Raw genomic sequence first — 15,143 nt, forward strand, 5'->3', positions numbered from 1 at the left:
TTTGCTTTATCTAAGCCAAGATTGTTAGTATTTAGCAGGTATATTTATTGCTTTCCTGTAGGCCTTGAGTAACTTACTGAGATTGCTAGTATGAGTCAGAAATGCTTGGATTTCCTGACAGAAATAGTCTGCTAGGTGTCCTGATACATCCTACAGCCCCCCATACCTGACAGAAGGCATTTTGTTTCCTAGCGATGACTGAATGTATCTGTGTATGTTAATGAAACATGCAAGTATTATGGCTCTGATTCAGCCATTAACGAGAATTTATTAACATATTTCTATATGTAGCATACATCCAGATTAGCTTCAGCTTTTGCTTGTTATAGGAAAAAATGAGATGGATGACTGTCTTGTATTTTGTATTAGTTAAATTCTAAGCAGGCATTTTGGAGTGGTGGAAGGACTTGAAACAGGTTACACAACCCCTTAAGTCACCAATATGACTTAAAGCAGCTTGTATCAGTAGCAACCAAGGCATTACTATTAGTTATTTGTTAGTTGTATGAAATGAATTGGTGGATGTTGTATCTGAAACAGTATGATCAGCAGGACCAGGGCAGTGACCGTCCCCCTGTACTCGGCCCTGGTGAGGCCCCACCTCGAACCCTGGGTTCGGTTTGTGTCACTGCAAGAGGGATGTTGAGGTGCTGGAGCGTGTCCAGAGGTGGGCAGTGGGGCTGGGGAAGTGTCTAGAGAGCAAGTCTTCTGAGAGGCAGCTGAGGGAACTGGGGCTGTTTAGCCTGGAGAGGAGGACACTCAGGGGGTCCTTATTGCTCTCTACAGCTCCCTGAAAAGAGGTTGTAGGCAGGTGCAGGTTTGTCTCTTCTCCCAGATAACAAGGGACAGGACAAGAGGAAACAGCCTCAAGTTGCACCAGGGGAGGTTTAGATGGGATATTAGGAAAAATTTCTTCACTGAAAGGATGGTGAAGCATTGGAACAGGCTGTCCAGGGAGATGGTAGAATCACCATCCCTGGTAGTGTTTAGAAAAATGCCTAGATGCGGTGCTCAGTGGTGGGCTTGGCAGTGCTGCGTTAACAGTTGGACTTGATGATCTCAAAGGTCTTTTCCAACCTAAATGATTCTGTGTTAGTCTAATGAAAAATTGTCTATTTCATCTATATCAATTAGTCTTCTCTCTTCCTATGCAAGCGACTGGACTGGATAAATGTGATGAAGTGGAGCTATCGATGTTTTGCAAATATTCAGCAAGGAGATGCAGACAATAATTCTCCTAGGTAGTCTTCTGTTGTTTCTCTGTCTTGTAACTCTCTGTAGAAAGGTGTGCAAAAGCAAAGTCCTGTGAACTACTACACTAATACCCCTGAACTTTGAGGTGCTTTTTTGGGGATTCTGTTCTGTCATGTTGTGGCTCTTGATGCATCTGAGAAGATGAATGAATATTGAAATGTATTGAAAGGTAAGGAAATGTTTCTTCTGCTTTAGGTATTTTGCCCTGGGATGATGGTGCAATCCAGCATTTATTCTTCAGCAGCCAAAAATATCGATTTTCCTACAATTCAGAGGGCAAAAAGAGTCCACCAGCTAATGGTGGTATTTCAGAATTGTTACCGGTCCTGCCTCACTTTTGGGTGCTGCTCTGGAAACTCCTTTCCAGAGGTGCTGGGACCTTTCTGAAATCAAGTAGTTCTGCACCCTTACCAGCTTTTAGAAACCAGGTGTAAAGGTTTCTTAAAATGAAATCAGTGGCTGCTTTGAAAAGCTTTAGTGAACTTGATGGCAATGCAGCAAATGCAGGTCTCATTCAGCAAAATGTTCTTAAGCCTACCTGCATTCATTGCCAAAGTGCTTACGTACATGCTGGAGTTAAGGATAAATCTGAAGCATATTGCTGAAGCAGAGCCTGGCTGAGATCTCTGATTTCCCATGAAAAAAAGAAGGCTAAGAAATTGAGACTGAGAGGAGAGAACAGGTGACAGGAACTGTGAATGTCTGTATTTCCCATTAACAAACTTTCCATTGATCAAGACATAAATTTGGTGGAAACTGCAGCTCAAGGATGGGTGATTGCTGGCACCACTTCATTCAAGATGTTAGATCTTACTGACTGTGTTGGCTCAGGATGCATCAGCACTTCAGTGACTGCATAAGAAATTGAAGATGTTGCGGACTGTGTGGTGGGTTGACCTTGGCTGTACATCAGGTGCCCACCAAGCTGCTCTATCATTCCTCTCCTCAGCAGAATGGAGGGGGAATAACATAAAAAAACCTTGTGTGTCAAGATAAAGGCAATTTAATGAAGCAAGAACAAAGGCTGCACATGCGGAAGCAAAGGAATACAAAAGATGTTATTCTTTACTTCCCATCAGCAGGTGATGTTCAGCCGCTTCCTGGGAAGCAGGGCTTCAGAACGCGTAGCAGTTGCTCTGGAAGACAAATGTCATAAATAATTAATGCTCCCCTCCCCCTCTTTTTTTCATAAATAATTAATGCTCTTCCCCCCCCCCCCCCCCATTCTCCTAGTTTTTATTGCTGAGCAGACATCATATGGTATGGAATACCCCTTTGGTCACTTCGGGACAGCTGCCCTGGCTATGTCCCCTCCCAAGACCTTGCCCACCGCCAGCCCGGTGGTGCGGAAGGGAGGGTGGGAGAGGCAGCCTTGATGCTGTGCGGGAGCTGCTCAGCAGCAGCCAAACCACCGGTGGGCGATCACCACCTTTCTGCCCACCAGTACACAGCACAGCACTGGGGGGGCTGCTGTGGGGCTCAGCCAGACCCAATACAGACTGTCAGCTCATTAAGTGGTGTTTTCCTCTGGATCAATATTGAAGTTTATATCTTAGCTTAGGGGGTTCCACAGTAAGAACAGAAGGAAATTGCGACCACTTGTGGCTTGTGATAGCTTTGGGATATAAATAAGTGATGATATTGTACAAGGGCAATGGTCAACAGAATGATTACATGCATAGAGTGTCTGTATCACAAGTAGATGTATGACAGGGCTCGTTCCCCAGTAAATACACTTATGTTAGTGTTAGATCAGTATTCAGGTGGAGGAGGGTGGTGAGAGATCTCTCTTGTTCCTACAGTAAACACAGTGTTGCAAAGGAAAGCTAAGCTCTGCTTGCCATGCAAAACAAGTGTCATGCCTATTAATGTCAGCTGATGTGCTTCCAGAAATGATAGACAGTAAAGTGTTTCTAACAAGAGCCTAGAGGGAGATGAAGCTCATCCATACCACAGAGCTGCCTGGAAGGCTAAAGCTTTCCAGCCATATTCTCTTTTCTATGCATATTTGAGGACCAACGTGTCAGGGTAGTCAAATAAGGTTGAAGTGTTCAGCCTAGGTAACTCCAAAGTTATGGCAGTTTACATATACGTGTGTGTGTGTGTACACAAAACAGTGAGAGTGCTCACCTAGTGTTGTGAAACTCTGTACAGTTCGGGTCAGCTGTCTGGGCTCTGCTCCCTCCCAGCTCCTTGTGCACCTGCTCACTGGCAGAGCGTGGGAAACTGAGAAGTCTTTGATTTAGAGTAAGCATTACTTAGCAACGACTGAAACATCAGTGTGTTATCGACATTATTCTCATACAAAATCCAAAACCCAGCATGGCACCAGCTACTAAGAAGAAACTTAACTCTGTCCCAGCTGAAACCAGGACACCTAGCTATTGGAAAACAGCAAGTCTGTCATCTTAATTTGTCTGAGTAATCTTGAAAGTTTCTTGAGTTTTTAATTACCCTTGAAAGGTAGTGTGCACAGAACTGTTTCACATGGTGGAAAATTAAGTATTGACTCTGGGTGCAGGCTACAGAAATGAGGGAGGTGTGCGCAGTGAACTCTGAAATACTTCAGCTTTGCAGGGGGATGACCTGTGGTTTATGCACAAATGTTGCTCAAAAGGTCAGTTAAATGTTGGGATTTGGGATTCCCTTGTTGGTTTAGTCTACTAGGAATAGACTGATAGCCTAGTTCTAAACAGGCAATCTGCTTACAAACACGTTGCTGCGTGTGGCTTTTCAGCTGGTTTAGATGCTAAGCACTGTAAGAGAAGCTAAACTTACAGTTCCAGATTAATTACTGAACTTGAGTAAATCAGTATTCAAGTTCAATTTTATGCTGATTTTTCACAAAGATGTGATCGTGTAATTTGATTACAGCAACATGAGTGTTGTACTGTCTCCTCACTCAACCCTTCTGACATATGACAACGTGATTTAAGGTGTCTGAAGAGTGTTAGTGGTAATCTCTCCATACAGGTGTTTCTTTCACTCACTAGTTGTCCTTCTTTACAGGCACTTACCAGCCCAAGCAAGAAATCTCCTGAGACTAATGAAAACTGATCCTGTAAGTTGTCTGGGACTCTTTTAATCTTGCAGCATGAAAAGAAACAGGTTTTGCTTCACATGATAGATCCACCTGCAACCATACTATGTGCATATCACAAAGTCAAAGAAATTCAGTCTCATTATTTTCTTCTTTATTGCGCAGAGAATTGACTTCAGTGCTGACTGGAAGCTCATAACAGTGCATATTGGAGGCAACGATCTGTGCAACTATTGCAAAGACCCTGTGAGTAGTAGAACTGGTTAACTTAAAACTTTAGTGGGACTGTCACTGTAGAAATACATCAAGGGAAATCCATGGATCCTTAGAACCTTCACAGAGATAACATGAGCTATATATGTGCTGCTGTATGTTTTTATGAGGGTTGCTGCTGACAGTGCCCTGCTATAAAAACAGTTACCAACAACAGAGTAGGATGTTTTTTCCTCTGGCTTGCTCCAGGGTAAGAACCACTATTTTTGCTACTGTTTTTGACCATGAGGAAAAAAAGGAAGGGAAGAAAAACTTCACTCCTCTGATGTGGTAACTGCTCTACTAGTAGCATGGCCTCTTTAGACATCCAAGAAAGATACATACTGCTTTGAACTACCACTAGTCCAATGTTACAATTGTCATCGCCCCATAAGTCACAGTGTAGGGAGGTGCTAGGAACAGATGAGGTATGTATTAGGGAGGTTGCTGCAGTGCTCAGTATCATTTGAATTCTATGCTTCTCTGGATTGTGGAGAAACCTTTAAGGCTGCCATAAGGAAATCATGGGAGTTGAGTGGGTAGGTGGCGGGGAGAGGCCACCTTTCTTTGCCAGCTCTTAATCTGTTACCTTTAATATGCTAACTTCTTGTGAGCATTTTCAAATCTCCGGCAACCCTTTATGCTTGTGAAAGTTGCTACTTCTGCAGGAGCCTCGCTAGGCATCTTTGCTGCTGCTGCCAAGTTTTATAGCTTTATATTTATAGCTATGACCTTGACTAGCAATGATTTCACCTAATTTTATGAGACCTTTATCGGCTGGCTGTGAGCATGTCTGGGTTGCTTGGTTTATGCTGTTCAGCATGCATTTGGATTGAGTTCCTTCCTGCATCTTTACATGAAAGACCCAGTGGATTTGAGTTAAATATACTGCTTCTCAACAAGGTTTATTTTAAATCCAAAATTTCACTGAGTCTTTCTATATTTTAGATTAATCGATAAAATTAAAATCCCTGGTCTCTTGAAAGAAGCAAGAACATTCTACTGACCACAGTGTTGTATGACAGAAAAGGAAGTGAACTAACACGATTCTTCAGACTCTCAACCAAAATACCTTGTGTCTCCATTTAGCAATAATTTCTTCTCTTCTGTTTCTGTTAGGATCACTACTCAGCTGTGAATTTCACCAGAAGGATTCAAGAAACCCTTGATATTCTGCACAAGCAGGCAAGTGCTGTGAAATTGTCCTGGCATTCTAGCTTGTACTGGTACCTGATTGACTGGTATGAGCTCTTCTGTTTGCTTGAATTTGTTTGGGTTTTTTTCATTTTGATACTAAATATATTGCATTGACTTCTACAAAAGATTTTTCTTTTGTCTTGTCTAAGAGTAGTGAAGTGCAGGCTGAAATGACAAGACAGTTACACTGGACCATAGTGTTGGAAAAGGATCAAAAGCTGAGTTGGGGGAGTTTGGTAGCAGGGCTTGTTGCCTTTTTTTTTTCCCTTTTTTTTCCAACAATAGAGAAAGGGAAGAGGTGTTAAATGGCTGGACTTTGGGGTAAAATAGGTGCACTGTGGTCTGTGTAACCAGTTCCTTCTAAGCTAAAATCTGACTTATCTTTCAGGTTCCAAAAGCTCTAGTGAGTCTGGTTGCAGTGATTGACCTCCTTCATATGAGACAGTTGTTTGTGGATACTCAAGTTCAGTGCCCCACTTACATGGCAGAGTAAGCCTTGTTTAGCTTCCTTCCTTTTGTACCTGAGCTCACTGTCCGTGATGATAAAGCATGTTCTTATTCCATGCTTCTGTCATCATTCAAACTGATGTTTGAAGGTAGCACTACAGTCCTATGGACGTCCCATCCCACGCACTGCTGACATCACCCTGCCTGATAGCGTTGCCGGCTCTTGGCTTTGACCTAAGTGTTATCAGAGGACCTGTGTGTTTTGTCCGTGTCTAGAACTGTAAGGTTTCCTGTGATACATAATGACACCCCACTGCGCCTGGATTAAAGTTACTGATACAGGGTTCCTCAAGATGGGATTGAATTCCATGAGCATTTGGATTTTCAGGCTTTTTGAGGGAATGTGAAGAATTTTCAGAGCAGACAGGTTTCTCCTGTTTCAGAAGCTTTATTGCAATGGGTAATTTGCATTCTTTGCTGACCCTTCAGACAGGGACGAATTCTGTGTCTTGGGAACACAAAAGGAATTGTTGATTAGAAAGGTATCAGCTCAGAATTAATGCAGCCAGTAAATTTCAAAGATTTTTTTTCTAGTTCCAGAGGGACTAGTATGCACCTCTGTCGGGCTGCAGGGCCTTTGGATGCTGGAGTGTAATGAGTAGGACAAACTATCACAGTAGTCTATATTACTTTGATATACCTGGGGGTGAAACCAAACTGATTTAGGGTAATATCATTGAAGTAAGGCAGAAACTAATACTAAGGATTGAAATGATGAATGATATCAAGGACAATAAGACATTTTCACAGGAACATGACTGTACAGGTTTCCTGATTAGTCCCGTGTCATAAGGGCATTGAGTGGCAAAGGGTGAATTCTGCATTCTCAGATCTCTAACTTTCTGTATTCCTGTTTTCTCCTCTGATTTCTTCCACAGTTATCTATGTAGCTGTATTTTCACAGGAGAAGAAAAATCACAAAATTTAACAATGGTGACAGAAGCCACCAGAGCTTACCAGGTATGTTTATCAAGAGGGGTGCAGTTACTTTATTTCCAGTTGAGGTGAGCTCTTGATTACCAAGCAACACATCATAGTAGTATTTTACCCAAGTGGGCTGTATGAGCTAAGCAGGAGGTAATTTGATGCTATCCAAAACACCATATGACCAAAACCAGCAGCAAAGCTTTTCAGAAAAGTTTTGTTTGCTAGTACAGATGGATAGGTGGGAATTTAGTCACCAAAATCCTGTCCTCCACAAACAGCTGCAATATTGTGTTCCAGCCTTCTCAGCCACTTTACAAGGCTCACATTTTGCCGACATCTGTGGCTATTTCAGTTAACAAGTAAAACATCCTTTCGATTCTCAGGATCTTAAAAAAATTAAAACCCATTATGATGCAGAGACGTTGATGTAGTGGTGGTGGTGTTTTTTTGTTTCTTGCAGCTTGGTATTCGAAGACTAGTGGAATCTGGCAGATATGACACTCATGAAAATTTCACTGTCATTGTCCAGCCTTTCCTCGAAGATCTCAAGACTCCTGTCGGTCAGGTATTGGTCTAAATGCATGCAAAGGACTAACTGTGGGTATCTAACCTATAAAGACTATGAAAAATAGTTTCAGCTTGTTCTGTGCTTTTCTTACTAGAACCTGTTGCTTTTTGGCATATAGCACATCAGATTTCTTCATATAGTTAGCAGTCCTTTGTTTTACATATAGTGCTGTTGGAATGAATTATTGTTTTGGAAAATGAATCAAAACCTGAGTTAAGAGGTTTGTTTGTGTATGTCCTCAAGGGTTCATAAATACTTTTCTTTTAGAAAATCCAACATGTTTAATAAAAGGCAGATACTAAATCACGGTTCTTAAAGCAACACAGCTGCATCGCTCACTGAAAACTACAGCATCACCTCCTCTTCATGTCCCTTAACTCATTCTTTTGCATCTACACAGAAAGAGAAGTTTACATATGATCTGGTGGCAGTAGTACTTTTATGTAGGGAGCCCTTTTTCCTGTTATTGACAATTGTATTTCAGTTCCTTAAATAGTAAATCTCAATGAACTGTAAATCTAGGAGATGACCCAAACCACCTCTGAGACTGAAAAACCATTTGCTAATTTTCACATGCAACTGCACTTCCTCATCTCACTTGGAACTAAGAGCAGATGGGGCAAAATATTGAGTAGGGGTTGTTCTGGTATAATTAAACCCAACTGATCCTGAAAATGCTGTCAATAGCTAGTGACAAGTTTGAAAAGTTCAGATGCTAATACAGAGAAAATTGGAAAACTAGCTGAAAGCTTCATGGGAAAAGCAAGCTTTGATTTTTTTAAAATTTTTATTTTATTTTTTCATGAAGCTGATTCCTGTGGGGTTTGTACTGAGGTACAAACTGAGGGGGATTGGTACTGAGGTAGAGAACACAGAAATAAAACCAGAAGCAGCAAAATAGTTTGGAACTTTTTATAGTCTCAAAAGCATTACTTCAGATTTTAAGAAAGTTCAGGATGCTGGTTTTTCTTCTCATCTCACACAGCATTCAGATGTTCCTGAACTGAAAACTCTGCCTCTAAACTTGACAAAAGATCTGATATAGGTGCAAATTTTGGTAGTAGTCCTCTAATAAGCTAGCCCAAACACACTGAATCAAAATCTGCTCAAATTTTAAGGAAGGACTGCTCCGGCCAAAAAATGTTGTTTCATTCATCTGTGACCTAAACTCTTTATCATCTCAGTACTCACATGATAGCCAAGATATTCAAATTTCCAAACTCCATTTCCGTCAGATGCTCCAGTTTCTGCATTAAAGTACATCTTTGCTTAGAAAGGAGGCTGTACTGGTGTGCTCGGTCAGCCTGGCTGCTTTCCCTTTGAACTCGCAGAACTGACACAGCTGTGAAAAAGCACACATGCTCTTTACCTTCTCGTAAAGTATCCATAACACACTTTTTACCATGTAAAGGTACTGCAGAGCGTAAAGGTGCCTGTGGTGCCAGTTCTGATGAAGTGCCAAGGAGAGGAACCCATCTTTACTTCAGAACCTGAACACATAATTGAAAATGGTGCGTTTGCTACTTCTGGGTGGATCTGCCCTTGGAGGCACATAAGCATCTCTGGTTAAATATTTCTGGTAGCTCTTGGACCAGCTGAAGCACACCTGGTGTCACCAGGTAATCATGAGTCTTTTCACATTGGAGCAGCCAGAACAAGTAGCATGAACTTTCCATTATTTGCTCTGGTCTGGCCTCAGCAACTCCAAGTTAGAGCTGTGTCTTCTACACTCAGATGTCCTTTATGCTTCCATTTGTAGGACGGGCATCCAGATGTCTCCTACTTTTCACCTGACTGCTTCCATCCAAGCCAGAAGGGCCATTCTCAGCTTGCCAAGGCTCTCTGGAATGCTGTGGTAAGGTGACAGGCTCTGCATATGGTGTGGTCTTTACCTAGACCTGACTCCCATTAATATAATCTCTGTAATAAACACTGCAATGCAGGCCTGGATAGCGCTGGACCTTGTGTTTGTTTCTTCTCAACTAGTCAGATACCCGCTGTTTTTTGGCGCTGCTATCAGCCTAGAATCTCTTGCTTCTTTGTGTGGGGAGGAGAGGGCTGCTGTAAGTGCATGATCACAGTCCTTTGTGATTTCAGCTGAGTGACTTCAATTGAACTTCACCCATTGTCGCGCAAGGCAGGATAGCATTCCATAAGGATGATGTCTCTATGGGCTGGTGTGGGAAACCACCAAACAGAATTGTAACTGCATGTGTCGATTTAAAATGGATTACTTAGAAGTTTGTTTTAAATCCATGTGTTGTGAATGTCTCATTAGGAATTAAAGTGGCTTTAATTCAATTTAGTTTTACTACCTTTGGAAATGAGTAAAGCTAAATAAAAATGAGTCGTTAAAGGTTCCTTAAGCTAGACCCATTTTACTTAGCAATGCAGTGCGGTAGGAGCACACATGCGGTTGGAGGCGGTATCTCAGATGCTGGATGGTAACTTCTATATAATTTGGGGTAATGCCTTAACAGCTGATGTGATTGCTTACAATCATTAAGCAGTACCTCTAATTAAATTTGGTTTAATCTTCTAAGCATAAATAGCCTTTTGTTGGAGATGCCATCATGCAGCTTAGCTGTAAAAATTGAGGGACTTTTAGCGTCTTGTCTTTTATGCAAGAGGAGAGTTTACGACCTTGTCTTCTGGCGAAACTCCAAGGTACTTCATGTGCCTGCCAAAATCCTCCAGGAGTTTAAACTGATCCAGTGTAGCTTTCTACTTCCCGTTTTAAGCTTCATTCTAGAGTTGCTTTTTTGTTACGCAGTTGCCATGTTCTTTCTGAGAATTAGATGCAGTTCAGCCTTGGGTAAATCAAGGTCTGTAAATACAGGCAGCTTTGTATAAATTTGAAAGGTATATTTAGATTCTTTTGGATTAGAATTTTTATACAAGTGTAATATGAGCTGACATGGTCACAGAATAGTGTGGGATTTTTTTTTTTTTTTCCTTTCTAGTTACAGCCTGTAGGCCAGAAAGCTGACTCATTCGATTTCACGGCTGACATTGTCCTCAACTGTCCAACTCAGGTAAGTATACCCACGTCGTGGAAACTGAGTATTAGTAGGCTGTATGTGCTTGCGCTCACTGCAGAGAGCAGGGTTCGTCGTGTCTGGAGCAAGTTTACTGAAAACCTTTGTACTCTGCTTACCTCTGAGTGGGCAGGTGCTCTCCTATACCTGCTGTAGTGTCCCTTGGCCTTTTACTGTGCCATGAATACTGATTGACAACATGCTGAATTGTATGTCTGCAGTTGTAGCAGAGATTGTGTTTTGTTTATGAAGCATGGAGGCAGCTCAAGCAGCAGACGACAGAACACACTGCCTTAACTTTCCCATCGGAATCACTGGGGTTTGGGCACTGCAGTGGCTCTGAAAACCCTGGTATCTGTTCACTCTTGAATTGGTTGTAGGTTGGTTTTCCTGGCCTTATCCATAACAGGGATACTTCAGACTCCTTTGGGAGCTGCTTCTACAGTTATAAAACAAGCTGCTGAACTTGCAGTACAGTTGCTAGGTATCAGTACGTGGAAATGACCGCTGCAGTCAGTAATAATTGGCTCCCTTTCTTCAGCAGTTTCAATGAGGAGGCCAAGGAACAGATCAGGGAGCTGAGTGGTACTTTTAGGTCTGGAGGCAGTCATTCAAGTCATATGGGAGTATTTTGTCCATATCGCGTCCATCCTGTCAGCAAAGGAAGATCTGCTGAGTTATTAATCAGATGTTTCGAAACTCCTTAGATTCACTAGAACTGATTCTACTTCATTTTACCCAATATTCTTTCCAGGCGGCTTAAATTAACTTAGCAACTTCTTCAGTGCCAAATAATGTGGATTTTATACTTCTTTCCTTTTGTCCACTCCTATTCAAAGATGCTGCTTTTCAAAAGTAGGCATAGAAAAGTTTTATATATCCCTTGCAAAGAACATACAACCATTGTTTTCAGAAATGGTAAGCCCACAGTGCTTTGAAGAAGTAATTGGTAGAAGTGCTAGTAGCTTTCCCTGCTCAGAAAGCTCCGAGCTAACGACTGTGAAACACGGTTACAAAAGAATAAATAGACTGTTTCCAGGGGATTGCACCCTCTGTTCTACTAAAGGAAGTAGTAGATTATTTCAGATTCTGAGACCCACAAATTCCATTTATTGTTCCCACAGTTTCTCACTACAGTTTTAAAATCCTACTTCAGGCAGTCATGTCCATGAAAATATCAGGCGTGCCAGATTGTAAGGGCCCAGCAAGTCAAGGAAAATTATTTGTATTGAGGTAACTTGAAGTAGGATAAACCCCAGCAAATAAAAGAACAGTGAATCTTCAAATCAACTAAATATGCCTTCTGAATTTAGTGCGTTGTAAGACCTCCTCATGCAGATACTGAAATTGCTCTTAGTTGAGATAAGTGGGCATCCCAGTGAAATTTTTTAGCCTATGCAATGTATATGTCTTCCTGAATGCATGTTGCATTAGTAGGGGACAAAAATAACTGCAATTTATACAGCCTGTCTTGAAGGGAATAGTGATCCTTTCAGTAACCAATCTTTCACTCCCCTCTGCTGAGCCAGGAAGATCTCCCCAGGTTTCTCTGAATCCGTGCTTTTTGAAAGGACTAAACATCTAATAAAGTCAAAGTAATTAGTGAAAGTTTAGGAGAGGAAAATGTTAAGCTGCAATTGGCATCTGGCATATGTAATTTTTGCCATAAGGTGCTAAACACAACTATTACTTCTGAACTTTAAGGAAGGAGCGTGGTTTCAAAATCCAGATCCCTATTTTGCAGCTTAGGTGATTACTTTCATGGTGATATGATGTCTTGATGTCACTTGCTATGGTCTCTGCTTATATTGCTTAATTTCTTTTACATTTGTATTCCTCTTCCTCCAGAACAAACCATTCCTGGGAACGTACAAGAATAGCAACTACACATATCCACCTGTGGAGCCCACTGATGAGCCAAGAGAGGTAAATCTTGCATCTTTTACTGCATTTTAGGTGAACTATGCAAAGCTATACCTAGTGACTGTTTCATCCTGAAAATATAGATGAGACAAATTATTACCGGTTTTCAGAAAAGGAAGCCTATCTTGCATTGTATTTTTTCTTGTGTAAACGAATGTTAAACTCTTCCTAGAAGCCAAACAAAATGGATTTTATTAATTGGTGCAATTGTATCAAAATTGTGCCCAACAGTGAGTCACCTAGGAAGCATCATTAATTCAGATAGCAAGTTCCTCACAGTAGGGAGGAGATAACTTAGGATCCCGAGCCCTCAAATGATCTGAAGAAGGTTTACGTATTCTTTTCTGGAGCCACTGTACTTCAAGGCACTGAAGCTTAGCCCGTAGAGGGCAGTCACCTTTACAGCTTGGGTATGTGACCAGGAACAAAGGTGAAAGGAATCCATTTTCAAAGGGATTCACTTTCCACCATGACCAAGCATCATAGATTAAACAAACCACAGAAACAAACTTTGTGTAGGACTTGAAGAAATGGGGCGGTTATTTACTCTTGGCAAGTGTCTGCAGGTATGCAGACCTGGCATAGTTGGAGACGGCAGTCAAAATGGGCTGGGCTAGTTCAGCGTACTGGGAGTCATCATGCCTAGCCAAATTATGAAGATGTCTGTGTGCCTTGAAGGTTACAAAAAGTGACAGCTGTTACCGTTTCAGCAAGCTATAGTGTGCAATATCGAAAAGAGATTTCTATCCGCAGAGCTAGAGTTACACTTTTAATGGGCAATTCTTGCATTTCTACTGAATCTCAACAGCAATAGTGATAGAGTGAGGAAAGAAACAGTAGAGGGTAAAGGAATAGTTTCCTCTCTGGTCTAAGAAGCCTAACTGTCCTTTCTACCCTCTGCAACCAGCCTTTAACTAGATGGCTGATAGTAGAGCCTATTAAACCATTTCTTACAATTAATTTGTCTTAATGTTTTTTAACTCTAACCATGATTTATGAAGACCGCTGGCCCATGTAGTTTTTCTCCGAATGGTAGAATTGTGCAATTGTAGAATTATTTGAGTTGGAAGGGACCTCAGGACATTCCTGGTGCACCTCCCTCTCCAAGCATGGCCGGCTCTTAGATGAGCCTAAACAACTGTCTTTGCTCTTGCAAATGATCTGTCCGTTACAACAATTACAATTTTTTCTTCACTGCCTTCTTAGCTAATACTGTAGCTCATTACAAAAAGCGTGGGTGGCACATTCATCAAATGTCTTTGCTGGTGAACCAAGATACTCTGCCATGTGCGGTTGACTCAATTTCCTCAGCTGGTAGAACAAACATAATAGCTATTTTATCACCTACAAATGTATAGTAAAGTCCAATTCTTTAAAGGGTGATGGCCCTCTTCCCTGAAACTTTTGAAGCTTTAAATTTTTTTTTTCAAATTTTATATTCAGTGAAAGCAAGCCCTTTTTGAAAGTTTCTAGGGAAAGAATAGGTTCCTAGTGAGGTACATGGGGAAATAATAATATAATGTAATACATTAATATAATATTATAATTTTGCAGAGGATTTAATTGTTGATTTTTGTTTTGTTTGGTTTTGTATCTGATTTGTCTTCAGACAGAGCAGGACTTCAGACCTGGAGAGCCCACCTTCTAGGTCATGGACAAAATCTCTAGGCTGTAGAGGAGGGGAAAAAGACAATTCTCCTTGTGGAACTTTGTCATAGTATTTCTAGATGAAATATTTTGCCTTTGTAAAAGTTTTATGCTTTAGCTAGAAAAATTCACCAAAAGTAGTTAATGTTTGGACAACATTCCACAAAGAAGAGGGAAGGACTGTCGAGTTATATGGGCACCAGACTAGGATCTAGGTCTTAGCTTGGGTTTGCCCTTCACTGTACAATTACACCATATATGAATTCCGTATTATCTTCTAACCACAAGATGGACCAATTTTGTAACTTGCCATTTCAGAATTGGGGCAGTGACCTGTTGTGTTCTGAACAAGTTCCACCCAGTCGTGTCCCAACATCAGGTGAGAAAGAACTTGTAAGCTAAAACGACAAACAGGAAAGATTTCACCTTTCTGGTTTTGAAAACAATGAGATCTTGAAATTGCACAACCTGTCTGGAAAGCAAACAATAAAAGCTGATATATTTAGCAGCAAAGGAAGAAAGTCTGTTTTGCCATACACAGTAAGTTCTGCATCACAGCAGGTGTGCTCCCTGTGTATAAACTCAATCACACTTGTCATATATGTATATTCTATACAGCGACATGGCAGATTAAAATTGCCTAGGTAGGTTAGTGGCTCAGCACGTTTGACCTACCTGGTGAGCCTACTCCGATAAGCAGCGCAGTAGGAACACTATGTGTAGTTGGAAGGCCTTAGGGGGAAAGTGCTTATAGGAAATATTGATCTGTGACCGAAACCTGAAAACCAAT

At 41.3% G+C, this 15,143-nt stretch overlaps 1 protein-coding gene across 1 annotated transcript in view; it reads left to right on the forward strand.

Annotated features, from left to right (window-relative positions):
• Nucleotides 1-15,143, forward strand: part of PLB1 (phospholipase B1) — an 89,614-nt gene that overhangs the window by 54,297 nt on the left and 20,174 nt on the right. The window contains exons 36-45 of the mRNA XM_027801205.2: nucleotides 4,264-4,315; nucleotides 4,460-4,540; nucleotides 5,666-5,731; nucleotides 6,132-6,232; nucleotides 7,129-7,210; nucleotides 7,638-7,742; nucleotides 9,505-9,600; nucleotides 10,709-10,780; nucleotides 12,632-12,709; nucleotides 14,672-14,732. Coding sequence (XP_027657006.2) covers nucleotides 4,264-4,315; nucleotides 4,460-4,540; nucleotides 5,666-5,731; nucleotides 6,132-6,232; nucleotides 7,129-7,210; nucleotides 7,638-7,742; nucleotides 9,505-9,600; nucleotides 10,709-10,780; nucleotides 12,632-12,709; nucleotides 14,672-14,732 — 794 coding nt within the window. The remainder of the gene's footprint in view (nucleotides 1-4,263; nucleotides 4,316-4,459; nucleotides 4,541-5,665; nucleotides 5,732-6,131; nucleotides 6,233-7,128; nucleotides 7,211-7,637; nucleotides 7,743-9,504; nucleotides 9,601-10,708; nucleotides 10,781-12,631; nucleotides 12,710-14,671; nucleotides 14,733-15,143) is intronic.

This window comes from Falco cherrug, chromosome 13 (genome assembly GCF_023634085.1).
Source record: "Falco cherrug isolate bFalChe1 chromosome 13, bFalChe1.pri, whole genome shotgun sequence".
Classification (NCBI taxonomy): Eukaryota; Metazoa; Chordata; class Aves; order Falconiformes; family Falconidae; genus Falco; species Falco cherrug.